The sequence below is a fragment of the Balaenoptera acutorostrata genome, chromosome 16 (assembly GCF_949987535.1).
Source record: "Balaenoptera acutorostrata chromosome 16, mBalAcu1.1, whole genome shotgun sequence".
Lineage (NCBI taxonomy): Eukaryota > Metazoa > Chordata > Mammalia > Artiodactyla > Balaenopteridae > Balaenoptera > Balaenoptera acutorostrata.
Window position 1 is genome coordinate 61,630,036 of NC_080079.1, and position 26,076 is coordinate 61,656,111.

Below are 26,076 nucleotides of genomic sequence, written 5' to 3' on the forward strand. Positions count from 1 at the left end.
TTTTTTCTCATCCATATTCACAGACCTCTTACTGGGAGTCTATTGACTGTAGGTTAAGAACTTCCAAGGCTAGTCCAAAATGCCTAAGCACTGAGCTTCTTCCTAGCAGCTTGCAGAACTAGGCAACTGCCCAATGCTCCACCAATGGGGTATGTGGACTATAGAAAGAGGTAACTGTGGGGGGGGGTCAAGGAGGCATGGCCCCTTCTTTATCTTGATAATTATCCCACTGGAGCTTTAAAACCCCCAATGATCCCTTTGTACATTTAAAGGGATGTTATGTGCTGTAAAGTACATAGAAAAGGTTAACTCAGTTATGCCTGGAAGGGCAGAGTATACAGAAAATGCTATACAATTGTTCTAATATCAGGACGTCACAAAAGTAAATGCCTTCAGCAGCTAGGCAGACAACTTAATGAGAGAAGTGAACAGGTGATACACAAAGAAGATAATTGCCAATTAAGTCTCAGTCTCATCATTTGGGAGAGTCCTGTGGCCAGATCCCTGGAGAATGGAGACAAACGATAATCAGCTCTACTTGATTAATCTTTATTTCCATGTGGGAATAAGAAACTACGGTTCCCAGATCTTTTGATTTTTTTAAGAAAAGCTAAAAAGTGGGCTTTTTATGACATTTTTCCTATTTTTGAATGTGGCCAGCTAATTTAAAAACAAAATTTTAACTGTGTGGGCCAAATAAAATTCATCTGCAGTACCTTTGGGTCATCAGTTTGTGAACTTCTGATTATTCCCGCAGCACCCTACAGGGGTTATGCACACAATAGGTAGTCGCTAAATACTTACAGATGATGGCAAAAAACTCTGCATATAGACAGACTCCAACATCCTTAATGCATCCAAAGGCAAGGGCACTAAATGATATACAGGACTTCAAATGCAGGACAAGACAAAGGTTTTTGTCCTGCACCTGGTGCAAATTAGGGGGCAAAGACCTTCCAGAGTGTACGGGAGGACACAGGTTCAACTATGGTGGGAGTACCTAATCCACAACAAAAGGCCAAGTTCTCTTCAGAGGATTTTATTTCAACATAAAGCATAATTTCCACCCACATAATGATTCCAAAGGGTAAAAGAAAGTGTTTTGCCTCCTACTCTTCAAACAGAGCATGGCAGTGCAAATATCTCTAAAATGCCTCTGCATAGTTCTCAGAAGCTACAGTCCAGTCATTGAAAATGCTTCTCCATTTTCAGCTGACATGAGGTTTGTTAGGAAACCTACATAACAACTTATTCAATTTCTTGGGGGGCAAACTCCCCAACTCTCCCAGGTCCTCCTGGATTGATCTCACTTTTCGGGCTGCCTGAAAACACAGAACAAAAATTAAAATGACAGCTCCAAAGTTGGCCCTAACCTAAGCTAACACTTCTCACAACACCCCAAATCACACTAAAGTATTAACCAGCCTGGAGATCTGTGTCATCTTCCCAGTCCCCTTTCATCAAAAGGACTTGGGACCCAAGAATGACTGTATGATCTGAAGCTACCATGCCAGCTGGCAATTAAGTCTAGGCTGGAAACCAAACAACCTGTCCTTTACTATCTTTAGTTCTACTTCAGACAATAATGTCTATTTGAACAGCAATTTAAACTTTACAAAGTGGTTTTCCCATTCATCTTGACACTCACAAAATTCTGTAAAGTGGATATTAATATTAACCTCATTCTGCACCAGGTAAAGCTAAAAGCAGTGAAACAAATCGCTCAAGATCACAATGCCTTCAAAACAGTAACCTTTCCCACTTTGGCGTGACTCAAGTAGCTTCCAAAAATTTCCTCGCCCTTTTAGAATGAGAGGGACTTTCTTATCTCCTAGCAAGAGGCAGTAAGAACCATTACTGTATGCCCCCCATTTTCCTCCCAAAAGGGCACCCCAGGAGCCTCCTGTCACCTCAGCCCTCGAAGCACAATCGAAGAAGTCCTGGATCTCTTTTTTGCAAGCTTCGTCGCGGAATTCATTCTGCTTCCAGCAAGCCATCATTACTGACATCTCCGTGATACAAGTCGCCTCTGGAAGAGCAGAACGCGGGGACCCTCAGTCACAGGAGACCCTTACCTTCCGGCCCTCCCACCCAGCAGCCCTCTGCACTCCTCCGACTTCCGCTCTGGGGCCTCCACGGCTCCGACTGCTCACCGCCCTTCTCCCGGCGCCGTTCCCCGACATGGTTAGCTAGGATGAGGGGCTTATTGGGCTTCAGTATGGGCTTCCGCGGGTTTCCAAACCGTGCTAACCGACCCCGGAGACTGGGCGTCGCCATTGCTCACCGAGCTCCCGGCAGGCTCTGCGGCGCCGTGCGTGACCCTGCGTGACCCCTACGAGCTCGACGAGACTCGGCGACAACCTCCTCCCCCCCCCCGCCCCCGCCCCCCCCCGCCCCCGTGCTCCCGCCCCAGCATGCACCTTTTTCTTTTCTTGGCGGGGTTGCCTTGATGCGGGGTTCGGATCCCGGCTGGTGCAGACCCGCGTGCAGGTTAGGAGGAGAGTCTTTGGGACTCTCGTGAATCTACGCTGACTCTTGTGGGCTCCGGGCTCTGAAGTCTTGGGGCAGTACTGGGCCGGGAACACCCAGGAAAGAGGCCTGATCAATGGACTCTAGTTTCTGGTGGTAAAGTCTGGATTAGAGGGTGCTTGACATAGGCAAGGGCAGAGAGGATGGGAGCGAATCAAAATATGAGAGTTTAAGATGCTACGTTGGGAATGATTTTATTTTAATAAACCTTTAAGAACTGTTGGTTTTGATTACCTTTAGAGCCACTCCGAAGCCGGAAGAAAAATAGGCTCATTTACTCTAACAGCTGCTGCTGCTTAGATATCGTTTGTTCATTTGTAGTGATCTCACTGGATTGGGTGAGGTTTAAGCACTTTCTCGCATTCATCGTTTTACTTAATCCTCTCGCCAATCCTCTGAAGATACTTAGCAGTACCATTCCTATTTATACACTTGGCCCTTCAATTATGATGCCTAGCTTTAATCAGACTTGGTTCTAAGATACTTTTTTCCCCCAACCCCGCCCCCCACCCCACCCCCGCCAAGTGACTTTTAGCTGTTTACAAAACTCAGTCCAAAGATGAACCACTCATTCTCAAGGCATTTACACATGAGCTCCAAGAAATGTCTCTGGTAATGGAAGCATAACTTGGACAAGCTTGTAGTTCATAAGATGACTACTATGTAGAAGCAATATTTAGTGTGTGCTAATCACTTATCACAGATGTTTGGAATCTTCCCATTTATCTCTGCATGACTGGTTCTTTTTCTTCTATTGAGTCCCAGTTCATGTCAGAGAGGACTTCCCTGACTTCCATCCAAACCACCATCAACCTGTTTTTTTTTCTTCAGAGCACCTATCATAGTCTGGATTATCTTGTTCATTTATTGTTTGTTTACAGCCTTACCCCCCAACATCCATTTAAAATGTAAGCATCATGAGACAAGGGACCTTGTCTATCTTGTTCAGTGCTGTATCCCCAAGGCCTAGAGTAGTGCCAATAAATACTTGTTAAATGAACAAATGTTTGAAATATTTTGGCAAGTCTCTAGCTTTACCATCTTTACCCCAGAAATAAAACCAAGCAGAAGACACTGTTTAAAAAGAAGCCATTTATTATACAAAATTAAACCTGTGATAATAGAAACAGCAACTCAGGAATAATAAAGGCATGAGCCCCATGCTCCACCCCCACTGCAGCAACACAAATAAAGCTAATTCCTATCAGAACTTCTACCACCAATAACCCCAAGCCTGCTACTGTATACAGAGCAGGCTGGGCCCCAAACCAGAGAAAATTCACATTGCTTGCTTTCTCCACAGAGAAAGTGAAGCCTTTAGTTAGACAGCCATGTGGCTATTCCTGGTTCTGCTTTCCCTTGTGGAAATGTAGCACCTGGTTTTGAATACTTTTATGGTAAGAGGAATAAAGGAGAAAGTCTGGGAAGCACTGACCACAAAGCAGGCATGAGTCTCCAGTCACAATCATTCATAAAAAACTGGCCTACTTTGTACATAAAAGTGCTGAGGTAATGCCAGTGTGAACTGGTGTAATTAGACAGGAGAGGTAGGGATGATTCTACACCTTGCATAACCATCACCTACCCTTTTCATTGCACATAATGAAATTCGAGTCCTAACCTTATTTTGCACTTGGGTAATAATGTATTTTGCACTATATAAACCAGCATCTGCATTTAAATAGATTGCAAGCTTAGAAATCAGAGTCCTGAATTTGGCTTCTTTTGTAAGAGTACTTTCTATATCAAATTTTAACATAAGGATTTTCGAAGGTCTGTCTTTCTCATTCTTTTCTGCAAAAGTCCAAACAGAAAACTTTCCATGCTGTTATGAAGGGCATTTTTTATTAAATAAAATGAAAAAAAGGGAGTTCCCTGGTGGTACAGTGGTTGGGACTCTGTGCTTTCACTGCCGAGGGCCCGGGTTCAGTCCCCGGTCGGGGAACTGAGGTCCCACAAGCCACGCGGCACAGCCAAAAAAAAAAAAAGGAAAAGAAAAAAGAACCACCCTGGCAGTGAAACCCAGCCTAAATTATAGCTTTGCTTGGCCACATCTTTAGGACCCTAGTTGTTGAAGCATCTCATATATACAATATATGAGCACCCCATATATATAAATGTTTATTGTGAGGTCTGTTACAGAATTTCCATTTTGCAGTATATTATATAGTTTCATGTCAGCCAAAAATTGTAAATTCTCTGTAAATCTTCACCCCATTCCAAGCAGGTGCCATTATTTTTTTAAATAAACACTTGATGTTAGCTTTGGATTTCTTAAATTTAAAAACAAGCTGGTGGGCTTCTCTGGTGGCACAGTGGTTAAGAATCTGCCTGCCAATGCAGGGGACACGGGTTCGAGCCCTGGTCCCAGGAAGATCCCACATGCCGCGGAGCAGCTAAGCCCCTGCGCCACAACTACTGAGCCTGCGCTCTAGAGCCCCCGTGCCACAACTACAACTACTGAAGCTGAGCGCATGCTCCGCAACAAGAGAAGGCACCGCAATAAGAAGCCACCGCAATGAGAAGCCCACTCATCACAACGAAGAGTAGCCCCCACTCGCTGCAACTAGAGAAAGCCCGCACACAGCAACGAAGACCCAACACAGCCAAAAATTAAAAAAAATAAAATTAATTTAAAAAAAAACAAGCTGGTATATCACACACAGAACAGCTTAGCAGTCTGCTCAAAATATTAAAAACCAACAAAATCTTATAGAAGGACAAGATTCTATTATACATAGTCTGTACTGAAGTCATAAGCATCATCTTCCTCTTCAGTCTTTACAACTATATATATATATATATGTTTGTAAATTAATGTGTGTATATATACATACATACACACACACTAAGTTAAACCAGACATATTGATAAGCTATGGAACTTCTCTAGTGATAACTCATTAATACAATATTACAACCAGGGTAGTTCTAAGATCCAAGGTATTCTTTCTTGTTCCACTGCCCCAGAAAAAGCAAATGGTCTCCCTGTCCATTAAGCTGTATGTTTAAACCACAGCAAGAGAAGGGTCTGGCTACCTCCCTAAATCTGACTAACAACTTTTTATTTAGCCAGCCACTTGCGATGGCTTAAATGTCTTGCTTCGCTTCTCATGCCCTTGAGCTTAGGTGGGTGGGCTCCCTCAAAATGTAGTCTCAGTAAGTACTATAAAGTTATGCATTGTAACAGTAATAGAATGAATGAAGTTGGAATATTTATCCCACTTAAAGTGAAAAGTGCCACAGAATATGAGAGACTTACTAGAGCTATATTGCTGGGCTGTTTTTTTTTTCTGCCATAATTTCATGAGTTTTGGGGGAAAATGGACTTTTGTAGCATATAAAAATAATAGAAGAGTTCATTAGGCAGACAGAAGAGATCAAGGACTTATAAAAATCTGCACTTAGATTCACATTGGCCTATTTCAACATTTCAAAATCATTATAGCTTTTTCTGCTGTCATTTCCAGCCTGAGTCTCCATCTCTAATCTAAAATAGAGCAGGACAATTCATTAAATTGGCATGACATTTATTAGCCACTGAATCTTTCTACTCACGAGTTGAGAAGGAATTTCAGATATGCCCTAGATAAGAAGCAAACCAGCAGTAAGAAAAGCTGTCAAATCTACAGGCAGTTTAATGCTGGGGAAAACGAATGTGGGAATAGTGGCAAGGCTACTCCGTCTCCAACAGAAATTGTGGAAAACCAGGAAAGAAAAAGCCATTCAAAATGAAAAGGTTGACATGAAAAGCAAAGTAAATGATATAAAAAATACAACTCCAGAGAGCCAGAATACAACCCACCAGGAGTTTTGCTTCACCACCAACATAACAGTTTATAAAGCAAGAGATGAGGAAAAGAGATTGGGAAAGGTACTGAATAATGAGTGGTTTGAGGAATAGCACAGTAGTTTTCTAAAGACGCTAAACCTGGCCCATCTTACCTCATTCACAGCCAAGTACTAACGTGTTGTCCCAATCATGACTGAGAGGATGATATGGCTAGAGAAATAAGCAGTTCTTTAAAATTTCTGTTGATCAGCACCTTTAATCAAATGGGTGTTTCAGGCTTCTGGTTCCCACTAAACCAAGAACTGGATGCCTCCATCTCTCCTTGAGGAGAGGCCCTATTACCATAGACTGAGACCCTGGCTACACATCTTTAGGATAAAATATCAGTAGATATAACTTATTCTTTGAATTCATGGTAAGACAGTGTTCATTAAGAACTTGCATAGCAGATACCCTTCATGTCCCATGGTAGAATAAGGACTTCCATCTCCTTAGCTCTATCAAGTTAAGGACTCTTGCAAGAGTAATTAGAGATTTTGGTTCCTTTTCATGAAGATCTCAGTTAGGTAGTCCCAAAATTTCCTCTGCAGTGTCTCATTGTTGTGGATCATGGCAGTGAGAGCTTCCCCCTGGTCCAGGCCTTGCCAATAATCTTGCAGCCACATCTCCTTCCAGCTGAAACATCAAAATGGGAGTTGGATTATGGAACCTCAGCACAGCTATGAGTCCTCCCTTTCTCTGAATGGCCAAAGAAATCTTAAGCAGATACAGTGGTTTCTGGCTAGGATGAGGGATCTGCTTTGAGGGAAGGAAATGTGAAGTAAACCCAGTACTAGTCCAAGTGACAGGCAGTAAGCCACAAACAGAAATTTATCACACAACATCCCCCCCTCCCCCAATGAGTTAAATTTCCTGACTTGCCTGCTCTTCGTCCCCAAATGTGGGGGGAATTAAGAGGCAGGCAGGACAGGGGCCAAACTATGGACACAGTAATCTCCCTAAGAAAAGCAAGGGGGTCATATTTAGATGGTTACCTTTTATGTTACACCTATTTCAATAACCAAAATGAAACTGCAATAGTATCCAGTATCTTGATGAGACACAACCTGAATGTTTCTCTTTTTTTAATGTGTTACACTTTTCCTCTGATAAATCATAATATTATGTTCAGCACAAACTAGATACAAATTACTTGATGTAAATTACTGGATACAAATTATCTCCACTCCCAGGACCAAACTGTGCCAGCCCTCTGCTGCCATCCACTGTCCAAGGTGATCTCTGCAGGACATTCTAGCAGCCTCTCTTTCTCAAGGCTAATAATCTTTTATCACCCCTCCCCCAACAGGTGTGGTTTGCTGCAAATGGCTTCAACATTTCCCCACCCCACCTCCCATGCTGACCTTGTTTCCCAATGTCACCACCTTCTACCACCTACTGCAGCAGCCCCCACTTCCCTTCCAATCCACACTGCCCACCATTGTTAATCATCCTTTGAAAGCATCCCTTCTACTCTGTCTAGGACAAACATATAATTTATCATCCAAATCAGGGTAATTTTAAGAGTGAAAGGAGGTGCTGTTAATAGTTACACCAGGTTAACAGGTATAAATCCCGATTGTTGCAGACAAACCTCCCTCAGAATACTCACTTCTGTATTTCTCATCCCCAGCCCCACCATGCTGAAGGTGCTCAATAAATAGCTGAGTTGATTTTCAGGACAGTCCAGCTCCAGAGCCTAGTATTCAGAATATGTACAACGTGGCCCAGCTTTGTCTCTCCCCCATTGCTTCCCTGAACGGGCCCTCTGCTCTAGTTGAAGCTTTTTTTGAACCACTACTGCAAACATTGTTTACAAAAGCTGATTTTCGTATGTTGTTGCCCTGAATGATATCTCACATCTTTTACTGAGCTTTCACAGTTTGTCTTATCCCCACAACTAGACTCTTGATACCTTAAAGGCAGAGTGATCCCACATCATAAGTTCCTTACACAACATCCCCTCAGCACCTAGTGCTAATTTATTGCCTGCAGGAAGCAAGTCAATAAATCATTTGATTTGACAGCCACAGGGGACCCCAGCTACCCTTACCTGTCATTCTCAGGAATCTCTTCCACACTGCCAAAGCCAGGTGTGGGCACTGGGCAGTCCATGTGTGAGGGCTGGGCAATATGAGGCTCAGGGACAGGGATGTCCCCAGGAGAGGCTGCATGGGCCTTCTCGGCATCCAGCCGAGCCAGTTCGTGGTCACAGACGAAACACTCGAAGCCGTTAAGGTAGTTAGGCAGTAAAGGATCATTCACTCCCCACTCCCGCTGCTTCAGACTATCCAGAAGGAACTGGTTGGTGATGCCCCCAGGTTGCTTGTATGCCAGGTATTTCATATATTCCTCATCATTTTTGTCCAGAAAGTCAATAAACTCTGCCAGCTTCTGCGGCGACTCAAAGTCGTCAATGAGGATGATGGAGTGATTGTTGGGCACCCAGTCCCTCACAGAAGGAGAGCCGCGATACACAGGCACAGCACCGAGGTGCATGGGGCGCCACAGTTTTTCCGTCATGTAGTCGTCACAGATGGCATTTTCGAGGGCCAAATGAAACTTATAGCGGGACAAGAAGGCCAAGAGTTCTGGATCCTCAGTGGTGGCTGTGGCTGTGTCCTGTAGCCGCGGCGTGGGCAGCTCCCGATTCTTCAGGCATTTCCCATATGAGTCCACCTGAGTGGGGTACAGCACGGCCGTCAAGAGGGTATGGGTAGTGTATATATGGACATATATACACTACCAAGTGTAAAATAGCTAGTGGGAAGCAGTCGCATAGCACAGGGAGATCAGCTCGGTGCTTTGTGACCAGCTATAAGGGTGGGATAGGGAGGGTGGGATAGGGAGGGAGGGAGGGAGACGCAAGAGGGAAGAGATACGGGGATACATGTGTATAACTGATTCACTTTGTTATAAAGCAGAAACTAACACACCATTGTAAAGCAACTATACTCCAATAAAAATGTTAAAAAAAAAAAAAAAAGAAGAAGAAGAAGGTATGGCACGTCGGCCTGGCCACCAGGGGCCGCGGCCTCAGCCCGGCGCGCCACCCTCCCCTTCCCGCCCCGCCCTCACCCACCGGGATGTAGCGCATGAGCTCGCGCACGTAGCGGTCTCGGTCCGCAGGCACGTCGCAGTGGGACTGCAGATAGAGCAGCGGCGCGTAGCCCCGGCGGCGCCAGTCCGCGCGTTCCGGTAGCGGAGGCGCCGCGCGGCGCAGATAGGCGGTCCCAGGCAGCCACTGCAGCGGCAGCGGGTAGTCCGAGTGACGGCTGAAGGTGGCGGTAAGATTGAAGAGGCGGATGCCCGGACTGTGGCTCAGCAAGAAGTTGTTGAGAGGCGACTCCTCGTGCAGTAGCGCCCAGCTCTGGTGCGCCAAGCGCGGCAGCGGCGCTTCGGCCGCGCGGAAGTCGGTGCCGTAGAAGAGCAGCGCGCGCGTCCGCGAGTCTCCCCGCACCCGTCTGTCCCGGGACGCCACGCACGCGCCGCGCGCGCACTCGATGCGCTCCGAGTCGCCCGGGAAGTGAGGAAACAGCCCTGGGCTCCACCATAGCAGCACTGGCAGGTCCACCGCCTCCCCCCTCCCCGGCCGCGGGGTCCCCGGACCGCGCGCCACCCCCACTGCGCCCAGCGCGGAGGGAGGCCGGAAAACTGCGCCGTCCCACGGCTCCGCCCACTCCACCTCCCCGCCGGTCTCCCCCTCCGCCACGGGCCTTGAGCTGCTGGCCGCACAGACACTAAGCACTCCCAGGGCGGCAAGCACAGCCCCCGTGCGGCCGGCCCCCATGTCTACTCTGACGGCCGAAGCCCCTCAACAACAGTCCCCGCCTTGCGGTGAGTCGCGACGGGACGAGGTCCTACGCCACAGGGGCACATGGCGCATGCGCAGTTCAGTGGCCACCTCAGCCGGCCACTTCGCGGGAGCCGCTAATCCTGGCAGGAAGTACTGGAAGGAAAGTGATACGTCGCAGATAAAACTGAGGCTGCTGGTTACATCTTAATTTATTTTATTTCTTTACAAATTAAAGATGCATTGAAAAATAAACCAACGAAGAGAAATGAGAGGTCCAGAGCAGGGGCGTCCCGGGCTGGGAGCAGGCAAGCCTGGCCACCATCAAGCCTAGCCCTTGTCCTGCCCCAGCCAGGTGGGGTTGGAAGATAACTGTCAGCCACTCTGTCAGTACGAAAGCCTGAGTGGTGTCCTAGCAGGAGAGACTAGCCACCTCTGCCTCTCTCCCCAACAACCTCCAGCTTGGAGAGCAGTGCTTCCAGCGGGAGCTCAGAGTGGGATGTGGGCTGGCTCTGTGAGGTATTGCAAGTTGATGACCAGGCTCCCTACAGAACCATCCAGTGTTGGGGCCTCTCCAGCTGGAAAGGAGGCTGATACCACTACCAGGTCTTAATATACTTTGCAACTCTGTTCTCACGCTCATTCATTTCTGATTACGTGCCTCTTCACCAAGTGATCACCAGTCATTTCAGGAGAGAGAAAGATCAGTGGAAGCAGAGCAAGAAAGCTAATCAACCACCCTCAGTCACTCTGAGTTGGCTGTTGACTTCCAGGCCCAAGAAGACTGACCACTTTTCTCTCTACCATCTATGGTCTATACCCCAGCTCTTGTGCACCTGTATGTATGTTTATCCCTAATATAGGAAGTTGTTGATGACAATGAGCTGAATTAGCAGCCCCTCCCCCTGTAATAACCCTGGGATCCTCACTCCTTCCTGCCTGCCCTTCTCTTCTTGGAGGCTGGTCCAAAGGGACACATAATATTAATCAGGGTCTGGCTCCAAATCCCCCATCACCAAATCATATACAGTGAACTGAGAAACTACATTCATTACGACAGGATTAGCAGGAAAATGAGGGTAAAGTGAGGGGATAGGGGCACCTTCCAACAGCAGGACATGACAGAGTGGTAGGATACTTGAGCCCAGAAAGAAGGTGTCTCCTTATACCTCCCCCTCCCCCCAAAGAGACTGAGGTCAGCTTATATGACTTACAATGTATGGAACTGTCCCAATTTCTCTGCTGTCCTGGGGTATTTTCTGGAAGCTGGCCTGGACCCTATATTGTTTACCCACATGCTCTAGCTCAGTAGCTGCCGAATCTCCTTGTGCATATGACAGAGAAAGTCCACATAGGATGCTCCGCCACTCAGGCTCTTGTCTTCCACCAGGAAGTGTTTGAACAGTGTCTCCAGCTTGTCCTCTTGTTTCACCACAATAAGCTACGGCCAGAACACAGGGTCATGAGGCAGGGCTAAAGGGAATTAAACATGCCCTGAAATCCCAATACCTAGTCACTTACTCCCCATCCCCCTTCCCAGGGAGGACTTGACAAGGTAAGAAATCCAGGTTCAGATCAGTGTTACCTTCATGTACCGTGATCTCTGTGCCCTCAAACTGTCAATGAGGCCTCGCACCTTCTTGGACAGCAGATTATCCAGAACTGGCAGAACACTCTGGAACACAAAATTTATTTATCCTTACGGTAAGGTATGCTGAATCCAGAAGTGAAGATGGCGCAGCACAGATTTATGCATTATCTGAAATATGGAGGCCTGTGAAGAACGACAGCACCCTCCCTAAGTGTACCCTGCTATTTAAGGGAATGAGCACACTTTTCTTGGCTCCTAACTCGTATCACAGAGTCTACTTCCACACCCACATTCTCCTTGACTCCCTGCCCTCACCAAGCCACTGGTGATCTGACTGAAGGAGGAGACACCGAAGAGGCTCTGGACAACACCCTGCTGGACACTTGCTCCCACCCAGAGGAACAGGTTGAGCCCATTCTCCAGCAAATATATATCCCCGTTGCTTAGACGCTCGTCAGATGCTCGAACTGCTGGTGGTTCAGTGGTATTCTCAATGGGAGACTTTGTCTAGACAAAAGGAAGGGGGCAAAAGGTTACCAAAGACCATAAGACTCGTTTGCCCACCCGCACCCCCATCCTCCACCCCCATACACACGAAATTTCAGAAAGCTAAGCACCTGAGTAACTCTCAGTATGAAAATACTACAGCAGATAAGACAGGTAAAAAATTCATGAGTGTCAAACACAGATAATATTAATCCTTCCCTTCCTCCTCCTATGATATCCCTTTCTCACTACAATGTCTCACACTCCAGCACTCAGTCGCACCAACGGTAGGAGCCGAGGATAGAAGAAGACATTGGTCTCAGCCACATCCATGGAGGTAACCAGCTGTCGGACATAGGCCCGGTCATCAGTTGTGACTTCAGCTCCAGGCTGCAGGACATCACTCTTCAATACACAGTTCAGGTAAACTGGGAGTAGCTTCATGCACTCAGGAAGGATCAACTAAGGGGGTTATCAAAACAAAGTCAATGATCATGAGAAATCCCTCCCAATGCAAAAATGTATCCCAACAACTCCTCCACCAATAAGCTTGCCCTACCTGTCCTGCAGAGGAGGGGCTGGCACAGTTCTTTCTGTAACAGGCCAGGATCTGGGCACACTGAGTGATGAGAGTGTCACGAACAGTCTTCACAGGGCTGTTCAGGACCCCCCGGTATGCTGGATGGGAAAGGGAGACAGCACAGCCACTCTATCACATGTGCCTTCCCACCGTCACACCCACTCAGGAATGCTGAATCGCTGACCATTCTGGACCTTTCTCTTAGCCCCAATCCCACCCTGTCCTGCCTCTGCCCTCACCAAACTTGGCCATGTAGTTGATGAGCGTGTCAGTCTCACAGTTTCGATACAGATCAGCCAGCTGAGTGCAGCAGTTGAGGGCGAGGTTGTGGATGCGGAGCCGTCGCTGCCCTGCACAGCTGGTGTAGAGCAGGGCACACTAGGGGAAGGGAGAAAGGGGGAATTCACACCCCTCCCTCAGCAAAGCCCTCGGAAAACTGCCTCTTTGCTATATTATTAAACTAGAAGACAGACATGAGCTATCCCTTCTCCAGCCTCTTCTAGTCTTCTCTACCCACCCCTCACCCCCTTCCCTACAGCCTATTTATAGCCAGTGAAATGACCGCGGACACTTCTTCCCCAACCCCTGCCTCCTGCCCCCTACCTGCAGGAGGGCTCCACTCTCTTCATTGAGCCGATCGTCATGCTTGAACTCCACAGTCACCGTCTTGTCCCCATCCAGCCCAGCCAGCTCCACATCTGTTGTGTTGCTCATGTAGAAAGCCCCAAAGAAATCTACAGCACGGATACCTGAGGCCACATGGACAGGGCTAAAGGTATGACAGGTGCCTCCCTCCAGACTGAGCCCCGCCACCTGCTCTTCTCCAACTAGGACTGACCAGTGCTTGTCCGGACCCGCATCACAGCATCAAAGCCAACGACCTTCTGTACATCCCGACGCAGGTCACTCAGGAACCGCTCCTGGTCATTTTCCACCTGCATCCCCCCAGGCCCAGAGTCACATCACTGACTACATATAAACAATCTCCCTGCACCCCCTCCACTCTACAAGCCTGCAGAATTCATAATGAAGATAATAGTAATGATGATGATAATGACAGCTTTTAAGCACTTATTACATATTACATGCCAGGTATCACATTAAGTGCCTTACATATAATTACTTAATCCTGATGACAAATCCTAATTAATAACTATAAAAATCCCATCTTATAGATGAAGAAACGAAGGAGAGCATAATTAAGCAATTTATCCTAGGTCACATAGCTGGTAAGTGGTAGGGCCAGAATATCAACCCGGGACTGATTCCAAGCCCCGTGCTCCTGACTGCCACACTCTCTTCTTTACACTGTGCAGTCTTCTCCAACGCTATTCCTATTAATGAGTCAGCAGCTAAGGGGCCACTCCACATGCAGGCAGGCATTCCCAGTCCTGCTTCCCCCTGCCACCCAGAGTCCCATGCCGTACCTGAAAGCAAGCGTATTTATAGACAGAGCCACCAGTGAGCTGGGGTACAACAGAGAGCGTGGCCACATCCACATACTGGTTAGGGAAGAGGAAGAGGTCTACGCAGCAGCCTTGGGCCACACACTCTTTGGCCAGGGTCTGATAGGCACCTGTCTGAGGCTGGAACAGAGTCTGGGGAAGAATAGCAAAAAATGTTCAAAGATCTCAGTTCCACCCTGTTTGAGAACTGTGTATGTAATGTGGGATATTCAAGGACATGTAAGACTTCAGATCTACCTCTCAGTTTGCAATAGTAACAGAACAGTCTCTTAAAAAAAATTAAAAAAAAAACTCTACCAAGGGCTTTGGGATGGGGTAGAGGTGTGGGAGCAGTGGAGAAGGTTGGCAGTCACGGATGTGACATGTGAAAGGGCAAAGGATCCAGTCCCAGTCCCCCTCAAGAAAGTTAAAGAGTACTGCATTGTGAAGAGACAGCATGTTCCTCTGTAATAGAAAGTCCTCCCCGCAGCTCCCAATCCCATACCTTCTCCTTGTCTGTGTTGATCAACTTCCTGTCGTCTCTGTTCTTCAGTTTCCCTGGGGCCTCTGCAATGGGCAGGGAGGTGTGGAACAGAAAGAGCTTCCCTGCACACTCAGCAGCCTAGAAAAGAAGAGAGATCTACTTGTCTATTCTTTCCTTTATTCATCCATTATTCATTCATCCCTTCCCTCGTCATTTACTCAGTGCCAACTATGTCAGACAGGCTGACTCACTGCACAGCCATCAATCACTGAAGAAACAGGGGTTGTATCCTAGGGGGTAAGATGGTCAGAAGACAGTGTTGCAGAGGTGGTTGCCAGGGACTCGAGCCTTACCTTCAGAGCCTCCATCCCAGCCTGGATAACTGGGGCAAATACTGTCTCTGTCTCCCTTGTGTCTGCAAACATTTCTGGAATCTGATCCAATAAGCTGAAGAGATAGGTGATAGGAGGCAATCAAAATTGCTATCCACATTTCAAATCCCTCAATTCCCTGAAGAGTCATCTGGCCCCCAGACTCTGAGAACTCCTGAGGCACAGCCTCTGTCCATCCGCTGAACCCTCTGCTCAACTCTCTGGCTTTCTGTGGTTGTACCCACCCCACCCCTGCTTTACCCCCACAATCTAACTCCTACCTGGTGATGACTGCTTGAGACTCATTGACATTGACCAGGAAGCCATCCAGCAGTGGCACAAACATGTCACCCACGTCAGATACAACCATCATCTGTGGCTGGGCCAATGAGCTCTTCACATTGTAGAAGTGGAGCACCTTATTATAGGTGACAAAGCCAACGCGGACTGCTGACTCTTCTGCCCCGCCCTCCCTGTAGAAGGTGACATTGTTACCCACGGTTGCCACCTTCTCCACCACCCAACTTCATGACATCAGGATCCATGATGTGCTGAGTTAACCCAGCCACCCACCCCTAAGCCCCCTCCTCAGGCATCATTATCCAAAGGAAGCACCTCGGCCCCTAACTCTCACCTAGGCAGGAAGTCTAACAGTGACTTGAGCTCCTCACAGAGGAGCCTAACAAGACCACTCCTGATGGCATTGTAGGAGACGTCAATCATGAAGATGAAGGCAGGAGGGCTGGGGAACTTATTGTTCTGCAAAGGAAGGAAATGTTGGCAGCGGGGGTGGGGAGAGGGGTATTAGTAAGCAGGTCAGTTGACTAGAGAGAAGTCAACACCAGAGGGGACAATGACGGGGTGAGGGAAATGACCACAGCAAGTCTCAGCTGTCTCATTGTCCACCCACTGCTGCTTCCCACACTACCTTCCCTCACCTTGCAGTAATCTACAGTGGCCAAGAATTCATAAGAACCCAGGGACAGCTCAGGACGGTCATAAGCATCCACACGTTTGCCGGTATGATCCAGATGTTGAAAATACTGGGGGGGAACTGTGGGGAGTAGGGCAGAGTGTTACTCAAAGGTCCACGCTCAATCTTAGTTGGGTCCTGGCTGAGCTCACTCCATTGCCCCACATCCCCACAGGCGCCTTATTTCCCCAACTCCTGAACCAACGGACCCTCATCTATCTAACTAGAAAGAGAACAATGAAGATGCAATCCAGATCCCCCCAACCCCAGCCTCTGTGAACATACCATCGTTGATACAGCTGCAAAAGCAGCACTGGAAGCGCCTCCCTCCCTCAACGAACTGCATGAAAGGGCACATGTATGCTTTGCAGCGATTGCAGCGCAAAGGGCCAGATTCCCCGTGGTCGACGACATACGGTGAAGCCTAAAGAGCAAAGGGGAGGGGCTCAGACATAGAGGGAAGCTACAGCAGGGAGCTATATGTGGCAACAGATGAGGAGGAACAACCTGGAGGGAGAAGGACATGGCTCAGATAGTTTGCCTGGGGAGGGAGCAGAGAGAAGGGGAATGAGGACAAATGTCAAATGTCCCTAAGGAATGTCCCTAAGAGTCTAAATTCTATAGTCCCCTCTCCTTACTCCTCATCTCTAGAATTTCACTTCTTCTGGAAAGAGAAGAGCAACTGTGGAACTGGCCCAAACAAGCCAGGGGCTGACATGGATGTATGAGGAGAAAACCAGAGATTACCCAGGATTCTCATTTCTGGCCCAATCTTCAATGCCCTTCACTCCTGCTCTAGGGATCTTGACTCCTACCTCATTTCCCAACGAAGTATCTACGACATTTGTCCTCCCCAATCCCTGGATTTCTGTGAGCCTACTGATGCCCAGGCAGATGTCACCCTACAGATAAGAGACCAGCAGCCAAGTGTCCAACCATCCCCACTGAGACCCAGGAAAAGAGAAAGAGAAAAACACAGAACAAAACAGAGAAGCAGGATGTAAAGTGAGCCATGAGTATCCAGTTACAGAGAAATCCACCCCAAGTTCATTAAGCTAGGCATGATCATGAGGGTATCCTACCAAGGCCTGGCAGAGCAGCTGCCAAGCTCTCTCTCTTTCAATGCTGATTCCAGGTATTGGAGTGACAGATCATGGCCCAAACCAGGTAAGAGAAGGACTACTGGATCTTAATCTACCTTTCTCCTTAATATGCTGTCCTAACATCTCGACCTACCTGGGATGACAGGACAGCATACAAGAAAAAAACAGAATGATGTGCTTCTAATCATCTGGAGATGACCATGCTATGAGAGGCTCCTGCAACCAGCTGTCTTCTCCCCTACAAGTTGGCCTTGACTCTTTCCATAATGTGTTTCCCCTGTGGACTCTGCTCCCATCCAGCAATTTCTTGGGCTTTTACTCTCATCCCTACCACCCCCTTCAGGCATGGGCCCTGTGACAGAAAGCTATTGAAGATATTCGCCCCTCCCGCCCAACCAAGACTTCTTCCATTGTGACTGCCAGAATCACATCTAGGAAGAAGTCCCACTCCCCACTCCCCCTCCCTTCCTCCCTTTCGTTATACTCTAGTCCCTTCCCTGACTCACCTCCTCTGGGGGCAGCCTTGCCAGCGGCTTGATGACAGCTGCCAGGGGCACCTGAGCCTGCTTAGCCATGTCAGATGTGCAAGGGATATTATAGGATGTGCATCGGATATATCGGGGACTTGCATTCCCTGAAGAGGAAGTAGAAAAGCTGAGTCAGATCACAGAATCACTCCAGACACTGGCTCTTCATTGCCAATCCACCCCATCATCCCAACAAATGCTAAAGCTGACGGTGGCTTTTTCCCCCTAGAGACCAATAAGGGACTGGTCTCTGATTAAAGACTGACAAAGCCCCATCCATAAGCTGATAATGCTGGAGAAAAAGTCCCCGCAGGGAGTAATTAATGCCCTTCTCACCTTGGTCTTTCACGAGGAAGTTGGTGGTGACTAAGGGTGGCACCTGGCCCCGTACTCCAGTAACAAATGGCTCTGAACCCCGGTTGTTCCTGTCATCCTCAATAACCTGAATCTGTAGGGAAGAGGTGAAATGAATGAAGTGACAGATGAAAAGGGAGTAGCGGGTCGCAGAGAGCTAGGAGAAAGAAACACTGGAGCTGCAGCACGGAAACTAATAATTTGCCAAGGAACACGCCTCATGCACCAGGCCTGCTCTCCTTTAGGAGATCATATAAAATGCTGTAATACCAATCTTCCACTCCACAGTCAGCAGCAACATGCTGGACAGGCAACATTGAGAAAGGGCTTCTTTATGAATCGCCCTGATCCCCAATAAATGGTGATCACCCTGTTATAATACCTACTCCAGGAAAGCTCCAGCTCTTATCACAAGCCTTCAAACATGGTCAGATTCCACTTCCCTCCCCCATCAAGCCTCCGCCTCCCCTTCTCTTCCCAAGACACATTCTGAATCAGAGCAGGAGAACAGACAACAGTAACCATGTAAAAATGAAATCTACCTGGAATGACTTTACACTCAATGAAAGTAGAAGGGACAGGGTGAGGAGAGGATTACATAGCAGGAAATGATCAGGTAAGGTGAGGAAGCAGATGCTGCCTTATTTTCAGGTACGCCTCAGTGTGTAAATATGGGAGAAGAGGATATTATAGCCCAATCCTCAGTCCCCCACATTTTGACAGACCCAGCAAAGGAAAAAAAAAAGATTTTGCAAAGCTGGTGATCAGACCTTCATGCAGGCTGATAACCTTTGGTCAGTTACTTCAAGATGGGTTTGGTAAAACCAGAAAAAGTAAAGGGAGAATAAGACTGTATCCCATAGCAGAAAGAGTTGAAGCTTAGAAGTATATCAGAGTCAAACAGACTCTCCCGATGAGAAAGTGGCCCACACTTTCCCAAACCAGCTGTCCCCTCCCTGTAAGAATTGACAGTTTCCCAAATTTGTACATTAGTAGCTACCTACCCACATGTTTCTCTACAACAAGCAGTAGACAAATCAAACCCAAAAGGGAAGGATCTACTGTTCAGTTTTGTCCTGTTCCATCCTATGTCACATGCAGGCTCCTGGAGGAGCCAGCAGGACTAAAACCAACACGCCATCTGACCCCGCCCTTCGATCCTGACCTTCTACCATCCCATACTTAAAGGCACTGCTAACAGCTTGCTACTTCTTCATTATATGGTGACTCGAGGCATGCACATCCTTCTAGCTTGTAAAAGCAAGGGTCTAGAAGGACTAAGGGAAGAGGATGCGGAGGGATGGACATGGTGGATGAGGTGAAGATGAGGTCACAGGCATGCATGGGTGACATTAACACAGGGATGACACACACACACCCACCCCCTGCACTTACTGGACTAGGAATGGCATCAGGGTCTATTCTGTGCCTGGTTTTCTGCTGAGGAGGCAGCTCATTGAGTTGCTTTTAGTGTTTTAATAATAAAGGCAGCAGGGGAATACAGGGAGGGAGACAAAAGAACAAGAAGCAGATGTTACTTCTCTTGGCCCTGATGAGTTAGACATGAACAGCTAGAGCCCAGCTCATACTGCTGAAATCAGGCCCCCCCTAGATCAGAAATTCCGAATTTTTCTGGGTCAGAAAAGAGTCTTTAACGGCTCAGGCTATGACGTAGAAAGGTAAGGAAGGGGGCAAATAGGAGGCAAGAGGGGTTATACGGAGGGGCTGAATGGGAGAAATTTTTTTTTTTTTTAATTTATTTATTTATGGCTGTGTTGGGTCTTCGTTTCTGTGCGAGGGCTTTCTCTACTTGTGGCAAGCGGGGGCCACTCTTCATCGCAGTGCGCGGGCCTCTCACTATCGCGGCCTCTCTTGTTGTGGAACACAGGCTCCAGACGCGCAGGCTCAGTAATTATGGCTCACGGGCCCAGTTGCTCCGCGGCATGTGGGATCTTCCCAGACCAGGGCTCGAACCCGTGTCCCCTGCATTGGCAGGCAGACTCTCAACCACTGCGCCACCAGGGAAGCCCCGGGAGAAATTTTAAGAAGGAAGAAGAGGGATGGTTCCCTCCAAAAGGCCAAGTCTCCCATGTAAGAACTATTCTTATGCTGAAAGAAGCCTCACATCCAACCAGACTCTCCTTCTCACTAAAGGAGGGAAAAGGAAAGAGGGACGGCTTAATCCTCTAGAGTCCTCCTTTGCCAACTGGGTCCCTCACCATGATAGTTCCCCAACGGAAGAGGGAAGAGAACAGAATGGAATATGACAATGGCTAAGCATGGTGAGGTAATTGACATAGCAAATGTTGCAGACGGAACTATAAAGTGGCCTCCACTTGGGAGTACAGTACCAGCCTCTATTCTGCATATGATGAGGAAGGCCTGAGTATTATGATGGCTCTGAGAGTGAGATTCACCCTCTTCCTGGGAGAAGCAACTTCCCCACATTGCCCTTGAAATTGTAGTTTACTATTCCCCATCCACACAGCAGCAGGCTAACAAACAAAAGTATTGGAGGCTTCCTCCTAAAACACTGTCCAAGTAGGGGCAGAGAGAATCCAGAGAGGCTTTCCTTTTCTTACCACCTACCACCAGAGAATTTCCACCAGCTCTACCCATTAAGAAGACTGCTATCCTACTAGATCTAAGAGGACAAGACCTGGACCCACCCACTACTCCACAGAAGAGCAAAGGTTACCGTGCTCTGTCCAGCAGTGACAGAATGCAGCACTCAACCCAGAGCTCTACTGATACTGCTGATCACTCCTGGTTTCCCTTCCTTTCCTGCCCAGCTATGAAGTAAAAGTGCCCCCAAAAGACTTCTGGGACTTCAAGTTCTAGTTAAACAGTCAAAAATTACATCTAGGTTCTACACCTACAAGATGATGAACGAAAAGGAAAATCAGAAAAGGCTAGGCAAACATCTCTTCTAGGTTGACTCACTTATCTGGCAGCCACAGGCTCCTTCCCCAGGACCACATAAGTATCTACTTACAGGGCTCGGGATGGCATCAGGGTCCAGGCGCTTAGGAGGCAATGGTTGAGGAGGCCCAGGCTGACTTCCAAAAGCGGCTGCTCCTGGGTAGGGACTTCCATAATTGGACTGAGGGCCCCGGGTTGGTCCATAGGAACCTGAGAGACAAGGACACAAGGTTGATGAACAAATTATTCCTTCTCTATCTCTTCTTAAGGCCTCACGGAAATTACTAGACTCCTATAAATGTAGAATTGAGAGGTACAGTAATGACCATTCAGAGAAAGCCCACACTATCTGAACTAAGAGAAAAAAAAAATCTTATAAATCCCAGATCCTAGTAATAATACCCTGAAGCTGTCTATCTAGTTCACCACTTAGCAAGCGATACTAAAAGCAAATAAAAACAACAACAAAAACACGTGAATTGCTAAAGCCTTTGGCTCCTAGGTAGACCTTGGGAAAAACTCACCATTTTGTTGCAGCTGATAGCCTGGCTGCTGGGAGGAGTGCATAGGTGGTGGTGGTGGTCCTGGGGGCCCAGTCATTTGGGTGCCAGGGGGCAGAACTTGAGGAGCAGGTGAGGACACATGGTTGGGCTGGCTCACTGGGGGCCCCCCAAAACTCTGTCCAGGCAAGAGAGGACCAGTCATCGAAGGCATCCGAGGACCCCCTGAAGCTGGGGGTGTGAAGCTGGAGGCCTGTGGTGGGACAGATCGCTGGGGAGGCTGGGCCCCAGGATGACCCTGGGCCTGGCCAAGGGGAGGAGCTTGGCCCTGAGGATAGGAGCCATACAGACCAGAGTTAGGGAAACTTCCTGAGGCTGAGGCCAGCGATGTTGGTGGGCCTGAGAAGTAGAAGAAGTAGAGTCAGAACCCCAGTCATTCTGCCTCCTTGTTCAGTAAATCACTTTCCTTTCCACATGAGGGGCAGGAATGACTCCTCCCATCTGCTGGGGCTCAGAAGCACAAGAAATAAAAGGGAGTCAGGTATAGCCCCAGAGTCTGATGCTTCTAAAAAGAAGGGGACAGTATTCCTGTGGTCACAGCTACTCACCATAGCCTAGCCCTGAAGGTGGAGAGGCTGGGGCCACAGCACCACTGATCTGCATTCCGGCCAGCTGAGCAGTCACCTGTGCGCTTGTTGGGGGAGGGCCATAGGGCTGAAGCACAGCTGGCTGGCTGACCACAGGGGCCAATACGGCTGACCCAAATGGCTGATACCCAGGGAGCCTGTGAAGAGAAGGAAGGCAGAGGTTTCTAGTGGGCCGAGACACCCTTCAAAGTTGGCAGGAGCTCCACATCATATAGGAAACTATATTGTTTTACAGCATCTTACTCTCATCTGGGCTCTTATATGGCTTCACATTTTTATGTATTTGTGAATAAATTACATTCCTCATGATCTACACTGTGATTATTCATGGCAAACCTTGTTTTCCATTAGGTTCACTCCAAAAACATGTGTCGAACACCTTCAGATCAGAGTATTATTCACTCTGCTAGTTAGATTATCACCTCCTCTGCCTTAATCCTTTGTTGACAAACCACCTCAGTTCTGTAATCTGAAGCACTGAAGGAGTCAAAAGGGAAGGTGCACAGAAGCATTAACACAACAGGAGCTTAATAAATGTGGGCTCAAACAAATGCAGTTTGACTGTTTAACTTTTAAACCGAAGTATCACTTAATCCTGGGAAAGATGTTAGAAATATCCATAAGATCAGACGAGCAGGTCAGCTAAGTCTGGCATTCTATACTAAGCAGAAAGATGATGCTAACTCTACCAGAGTTAAGGACTAGACAAACAGGACATAAGCCAGGTAGCCTTCTAGCTGGGTCTATCTAGCAAAGCCTCGTTATTTGGATAGCTGTCTTGGATACTCCCATGGTATCAGATGGCATATTAATATATAAATTCAAAATCATTCCAATATCATTGTATACCAACTAGCAATTGCAACAGTGTTTTACAGTAATGTTACTGCAGAAATCTATAACATAGATTATTATACATAACAAGCTCCTTCTGGGATTTCAAGAATGAATCAAATTCTTCACAACGGTAGCCTGTTACACTGAAATTCTGATTTATCCTTCCTGCTTATTTTGTCTCTACTAAATAACTAGAACTTTATTATGTTTGGTCAGCTTCTACTAGTTCTGCAGTTTCACACTTTTCATTTGTTCATTCAACTAGTATTTTCTGGGCAATATGCTAGTGAAACTTACCTCCCTAAGCTCTTTGTTGGGCTTTGCATTTTTTGTCTTCCATAGCAACAAACATACTGTTAGCCCCATGGCAGATGCTCATAAATCCTTGTCAGAATAATTATATTCCATGGTACTACTCTATTAACATGGATAATACTCTCCACTACCCAGTGGTATTCTATCACATACCATAGTAACAATAAACCAACACCTTATCTGTACATAGCTTCATAATTTACAAAGCATCTCTAAGTGCTTTATTTAATTTAATTCTCACAGCAAATTAATGAGGGAAACAGAGCAGACAGAAAACTAAAACACTAAGCGTATAAGTAGCAGACTATTCTAGGACTAGAACCCAGACCCAATTCTTAGTCCAATGTATCAATACTTTATTTTTTAATTGTGAAATATAACATAAATAGAAAAAAATACATAAAACATATACGTACTGCTGAATAATACAAAAACCCATGTAACCAAAAAGCAAGTCAACAAATAGAATACACCAAAGGCCCTGTGTGCCTCTCCTCCATCACAGCCCTCTCCTTTCTCCCAAAGATAACTACTTTCCCAACTTCTTGATAATTGTTCCCTTGTCTTTAAAACAATATAATTCAGCTATGTCAGGTTTTTAAACTTTTGTAAACAGAATCACATTGTACATACTCTGAACTTTGCTTCTTTTGTTCAACCATATGTTTATGAATTCATCTATGCTGTTGCATTTAGCATTCTCTTTCATCACTAAATGCTATTCCACTAAATAAATATGCCATGATTTACTTAAGCATTTTACTACAGATGGATATTGGGGGTTTTCCAATTTTTAGATATTATCAATAATGTTGCTATGTTCAATCATATAATCAACTTGTTTATACATACATGAGTTTTTTCTAAGGCATATAGCTATGAGTGAAATTACTGGTTTATATGATATGCATATCTTTAATTTTAACAGATAATTCCAAGTTATTTTCCCATAGCAGTTGTACTAATTTGCATCTGACCACCAGTGGATGAGAGTTCCTGATACTCCATATGCTCAGCAATATTTAGTACTGTCAGACTTTTTAATTTTGCCAATCTGATGGATACATAGGAGTATCTTGTTGTATGTTTTTTAAAATAAATTGATTAATTAATTTATTTATTCATTTTTGGCTGTGTTGGGTCTTCGTTGCTGTGCGCAGGCTTTCTCTAGTTGCAGCAAGCGGGGACTACTCTTCGTTGTGGTGTACGGGCTTCCCATTGCAGTGGCTTCTCTTGTTGCAGAGCACTGGCTCTAGGCGCAGGCTTCAGTAGTTGTGGCGCACAGGCTTATTTGCTCCGCGGCATGTGGGATCTTCCTAGACCAGGGCTCAAACCTGTGTCCCCTGCATTGGCAGGTGGATTCTTAACCACTGTGCCACCAGGGAAGTCCCTTGTTGTGGTTTTTAATTTTTACTTTTTTCTTTACTTAAGAGGTTGAACAGCTTTTTAATATGTTCTTTGGCCATTAGTATCCCTTATTTCATAAAATACCTATTCTGGTTTTTGCCCATTATTTTTTTCAACTGAATTGACTTTTTCTTATTGATTAGTAGCAGTTCTTTACATACTCTGGATACTACTTTATGTTTATACCTACTTTATATGTAAATATCTTTTTCCATTCCGGAACTTGTCTTTCCAATGTACTTCCTGTTTAATGTCCCTCTCTTTGATCATTCCCATCAGCACAAAAACATACAAACATCTCAAAAAATAACCAACTATTAGTGGAAACAACCCAAATGTCCATCAACAGATAAAGAAAATGTAGTATTATATGTATACAATGAGATACTGCAATAAAAAGAATGAAGTACTGATACATGGTACAACATAAATGAACACTGAAAACATTATGCTAAGTGAAAGAAGTCTGTTACAAAATATCATATAGTATATGATTCCACTAATATGAAAGTCCAGAATTGGGAAATCTATAGAGACAGAAAGTAGATTAGTGGTTGCTTAACATTAGGGGAGTGAGGAATTTAAGGAAAACCTAAATAGGGATAGCTACTTAGATAAAGGATATGGCGTTTCTTCTTGAGGTGATGAAAATGTTCTAAAACTGACTATAGTCATGGTTGCACATCTCCGTGAATATACTTAAAACTATTAAATTGGTATACTTTAAATGGGTGAATTGCATGGTATGTGAATTATATCTCAATGAAGTTGTTTAAAAAATCCAATCAAATAAAATTGCCCTAAAACCTCACATCCCCCTCAAGCTCTTGCTCTTCTTTTAGCCAAACATTAGAAAAGAATTGGTCTATATGCTGTCTCTTTTTTCTTTTGGCCACGCCACACAGCTTGTGGAATCTTAGTTCCTGGACCTGGGATTGAACCCGTGTGCCCTGCAATGGAAGTGCGGAGTCCAACTACTGGACTGCCAGGGAATTCCCTATGTCTACTTCTTTAATTACTATTCCTCTCTCTCTTTAAAGATCTTTCTTTCTAGGTTCATTTTCCTTTTTTTCCTTATTCTATCCCTTAGTAGTTTTCTCAACCAAGGCCTATACACTGTAACCTCTCAGTCTTTGTCTGCAAATGTCTTTACTCGTCCTCTCTCTTCGCTAGGTACGTAATTCTACGTTGACAGTTACAGTCCCTCAATCAAGGTACTAGTCTACTATCTGCTCTCCTCTAATAGTCCCTGTTTCCTCTAATCGATATTTTTTTCCTCTGAGAAGGTACTCCAATGATACTGCTGCCCAAGATCAAAATTTTTTTAAAGTTTTAAGATATAGTTTCCATACCATTAAATTCTCTCCTTTTAAGTGTGTAC

General features: G+C 46.2%; 3 protein-coding genes across 6 annotated transcripts in view; all 3 read right to left on the reverse strand.

The window, feature by feature from the left end:
• Window positions 1-1,023: 1,023 nt before the first annotated feature.
• CHCHD1 (coiled-coil-helix-coiled-coil-helix domain containing 1) lies at window positions 1,024-2,319 on the reverse strand. The gene is made up of 3 exons (XM_007166593.2): window positions 2,154-2,319; window positions 1,911-2,029; window positions 1,024-1,322 (listed from the first exon to the last, which is right to left on the reverse strand). The coding sequence occupies exons 1-3, from the start codon at window positions 2,275-2,277 to the stop codon at window positions 1,209-1,211; spliced, it is 357 nt and encodes a 118-aa protein (XP_007166655.2). The 5' UTR covers window positions 2,278-2,319; the 3' UTR covers window positions 1,024-1,208.
• A 2,318-nt stretch (window positions 2,320-4,637) lies between these two features.
• Window positions 4,638-10,218, reverse strand: FUT11 (fucosyltransferase 11). Its single transcript, XM_057531235.1, has 3 exons — window positions 9,443-10,218; window positions 8,414-9,039; window positions 4,638-6,996 (listed from the first exon to the last, which is right to left on the reverse strand). Exons 1-3 carry the CDS (start codon window positions 10,148-10,150, stop codon window positions 6,849-6,851), a joined length of 1,482 nt encoding a protein of 493 aa, XP_057387218.1. The 5' UTR covers window positions 10,151-10,218; the 3' UTR covers window positions 4,638-6,848.
• A 129-nt stretch (window positions 10,219-10,347) lies between these two features.
• SEC24C (SEC24 homolog C, COPII coat complex component) overlaps window positions 10,348-26,076 on the reverse strand; it is a 31,775-nt gene continuing 16,046 nt past the window's right edge. For 3 of the 4 annotated variants that reach the window (XM_057531231.1, XM_057531230.1, XM_057531232.1), the window contains 21 exons: window positions 22,098-22,273; window positions 21,514-21,888; window positions 21,063-21,199; window positions 19,463-19,531; window positions 18,050-18,161; window positions 17,693-17,820; window positions 16,369-16,507; window positions 16,049-16,164; window positions 15,745-15,869; window positions 15,392-15,583; window positions 15,093-15,186; window positions 14,761-14,877; window positions 14,238-14,408; window positions 13,649-13,745; window positions 13,414-13,559; window positions 13,050-13,188; window positions 12,790-12,908; window positions 12,513-12,692; window positions 12,060-12,251; window positions 11,739-11,828; window positions 10,348-11,594 (listed from right to left, as the gene is read on the reverse strand). In XM_057531231.1, the coding sequence (XP_057387214.1) occupies window positions 11,454-11,594; window positions 11,739-11,828; window positions 12,060-12,251; window positions 12,513-12,692; window positions 12,790-12,908; window positions 13,050-13,188; window positions 13,414-13,559; window positions 13,649-13,745; window positions 14,238-14,408; window positions 14,761-14,877; window positions 15,093-15,186; window positions 15,392-15,583; window positions 15,745-15,869; window positions 16,049-16,164; window positions 16,369-16,507; window positions 17,693-17,820; window positions 18,050-18,161; window positions 19,463-19,531; window positions 21,063-21,199; window positions 21,514-21,888; window positions 22,098-22,273 (3,055 nt within the window). In that variant the 3' untranslated portion in view covers window positions 10,348-11,453. The remainder of the gene's footprint in view (window positions 11,595-11,738; window positions 11,829-12,059; window positions 12,252-12,512; window positions 12,693-12,789; window positions 12,909-13,049; window positions 13,189-13,413; window positions 13,560-13,648; window positions 13,746-14,237; window positions 14,409-14,760; window positions 14,878-15,092; window positions 15,187-15,391; window positions 15,584-15,744; window positions 15,870-16,048; window positions 16,165-16,368; window positions 16,508-17,692; window positions 17,821-18,049; window positions 18,162-19,462; window positions 19,532-21,062; window positions 21,200-21,513; window positions 21,889-22,097; window positions 22,274-26,076) is intronic. The other variant, XM_007166594.3, reaches the window with a different exon arrangement.

Coding starts and splice junctions, on each gene's coding strand:
- CHCHD1 (XM_007166593.2), bottom strand. CDS start 2,277: ATGGCGACGCCCAGTCTCCGGGGTCGGTTAGCACGGTTTGGAAACCCG. Junction 2,030..2,153: donor ACGGCGCCGGGAGAAGGGCG/GTGAGCAGTCGG, acceptor CTGCTCTTCCAG/AGGCGACTTGTATCACGGAG. Junction 1,323..1,910: donor ATTGTGCTTCGAGGGCTGAG/GTGACAGGAGGC, acceptor CTGTGTTTTCAG/GCAGCCCGAAAAGTGAGATC.
- FUT11 (XM_057531235.1), bottom strand. CDS start 10,150: ATGGGGGCCGGCCGCACGGGGGCTGTGCTTGCCGCCCTGGGAGTGCTT. Junction 9,040..9,442: donor AGCTCATGCGCTACATCCCG/GTGGGTGAGGGC, acceptor TACCCCACTCAG/GTGGACTCATATGGGAAATG. Junction 6,997..8,413: donor GAGATTCCTGAGAATGACAG/GTAAGGGTAGCT, acceptor TTGATGTTTCAG/CTGGAAGGAGATGTGGCTGC.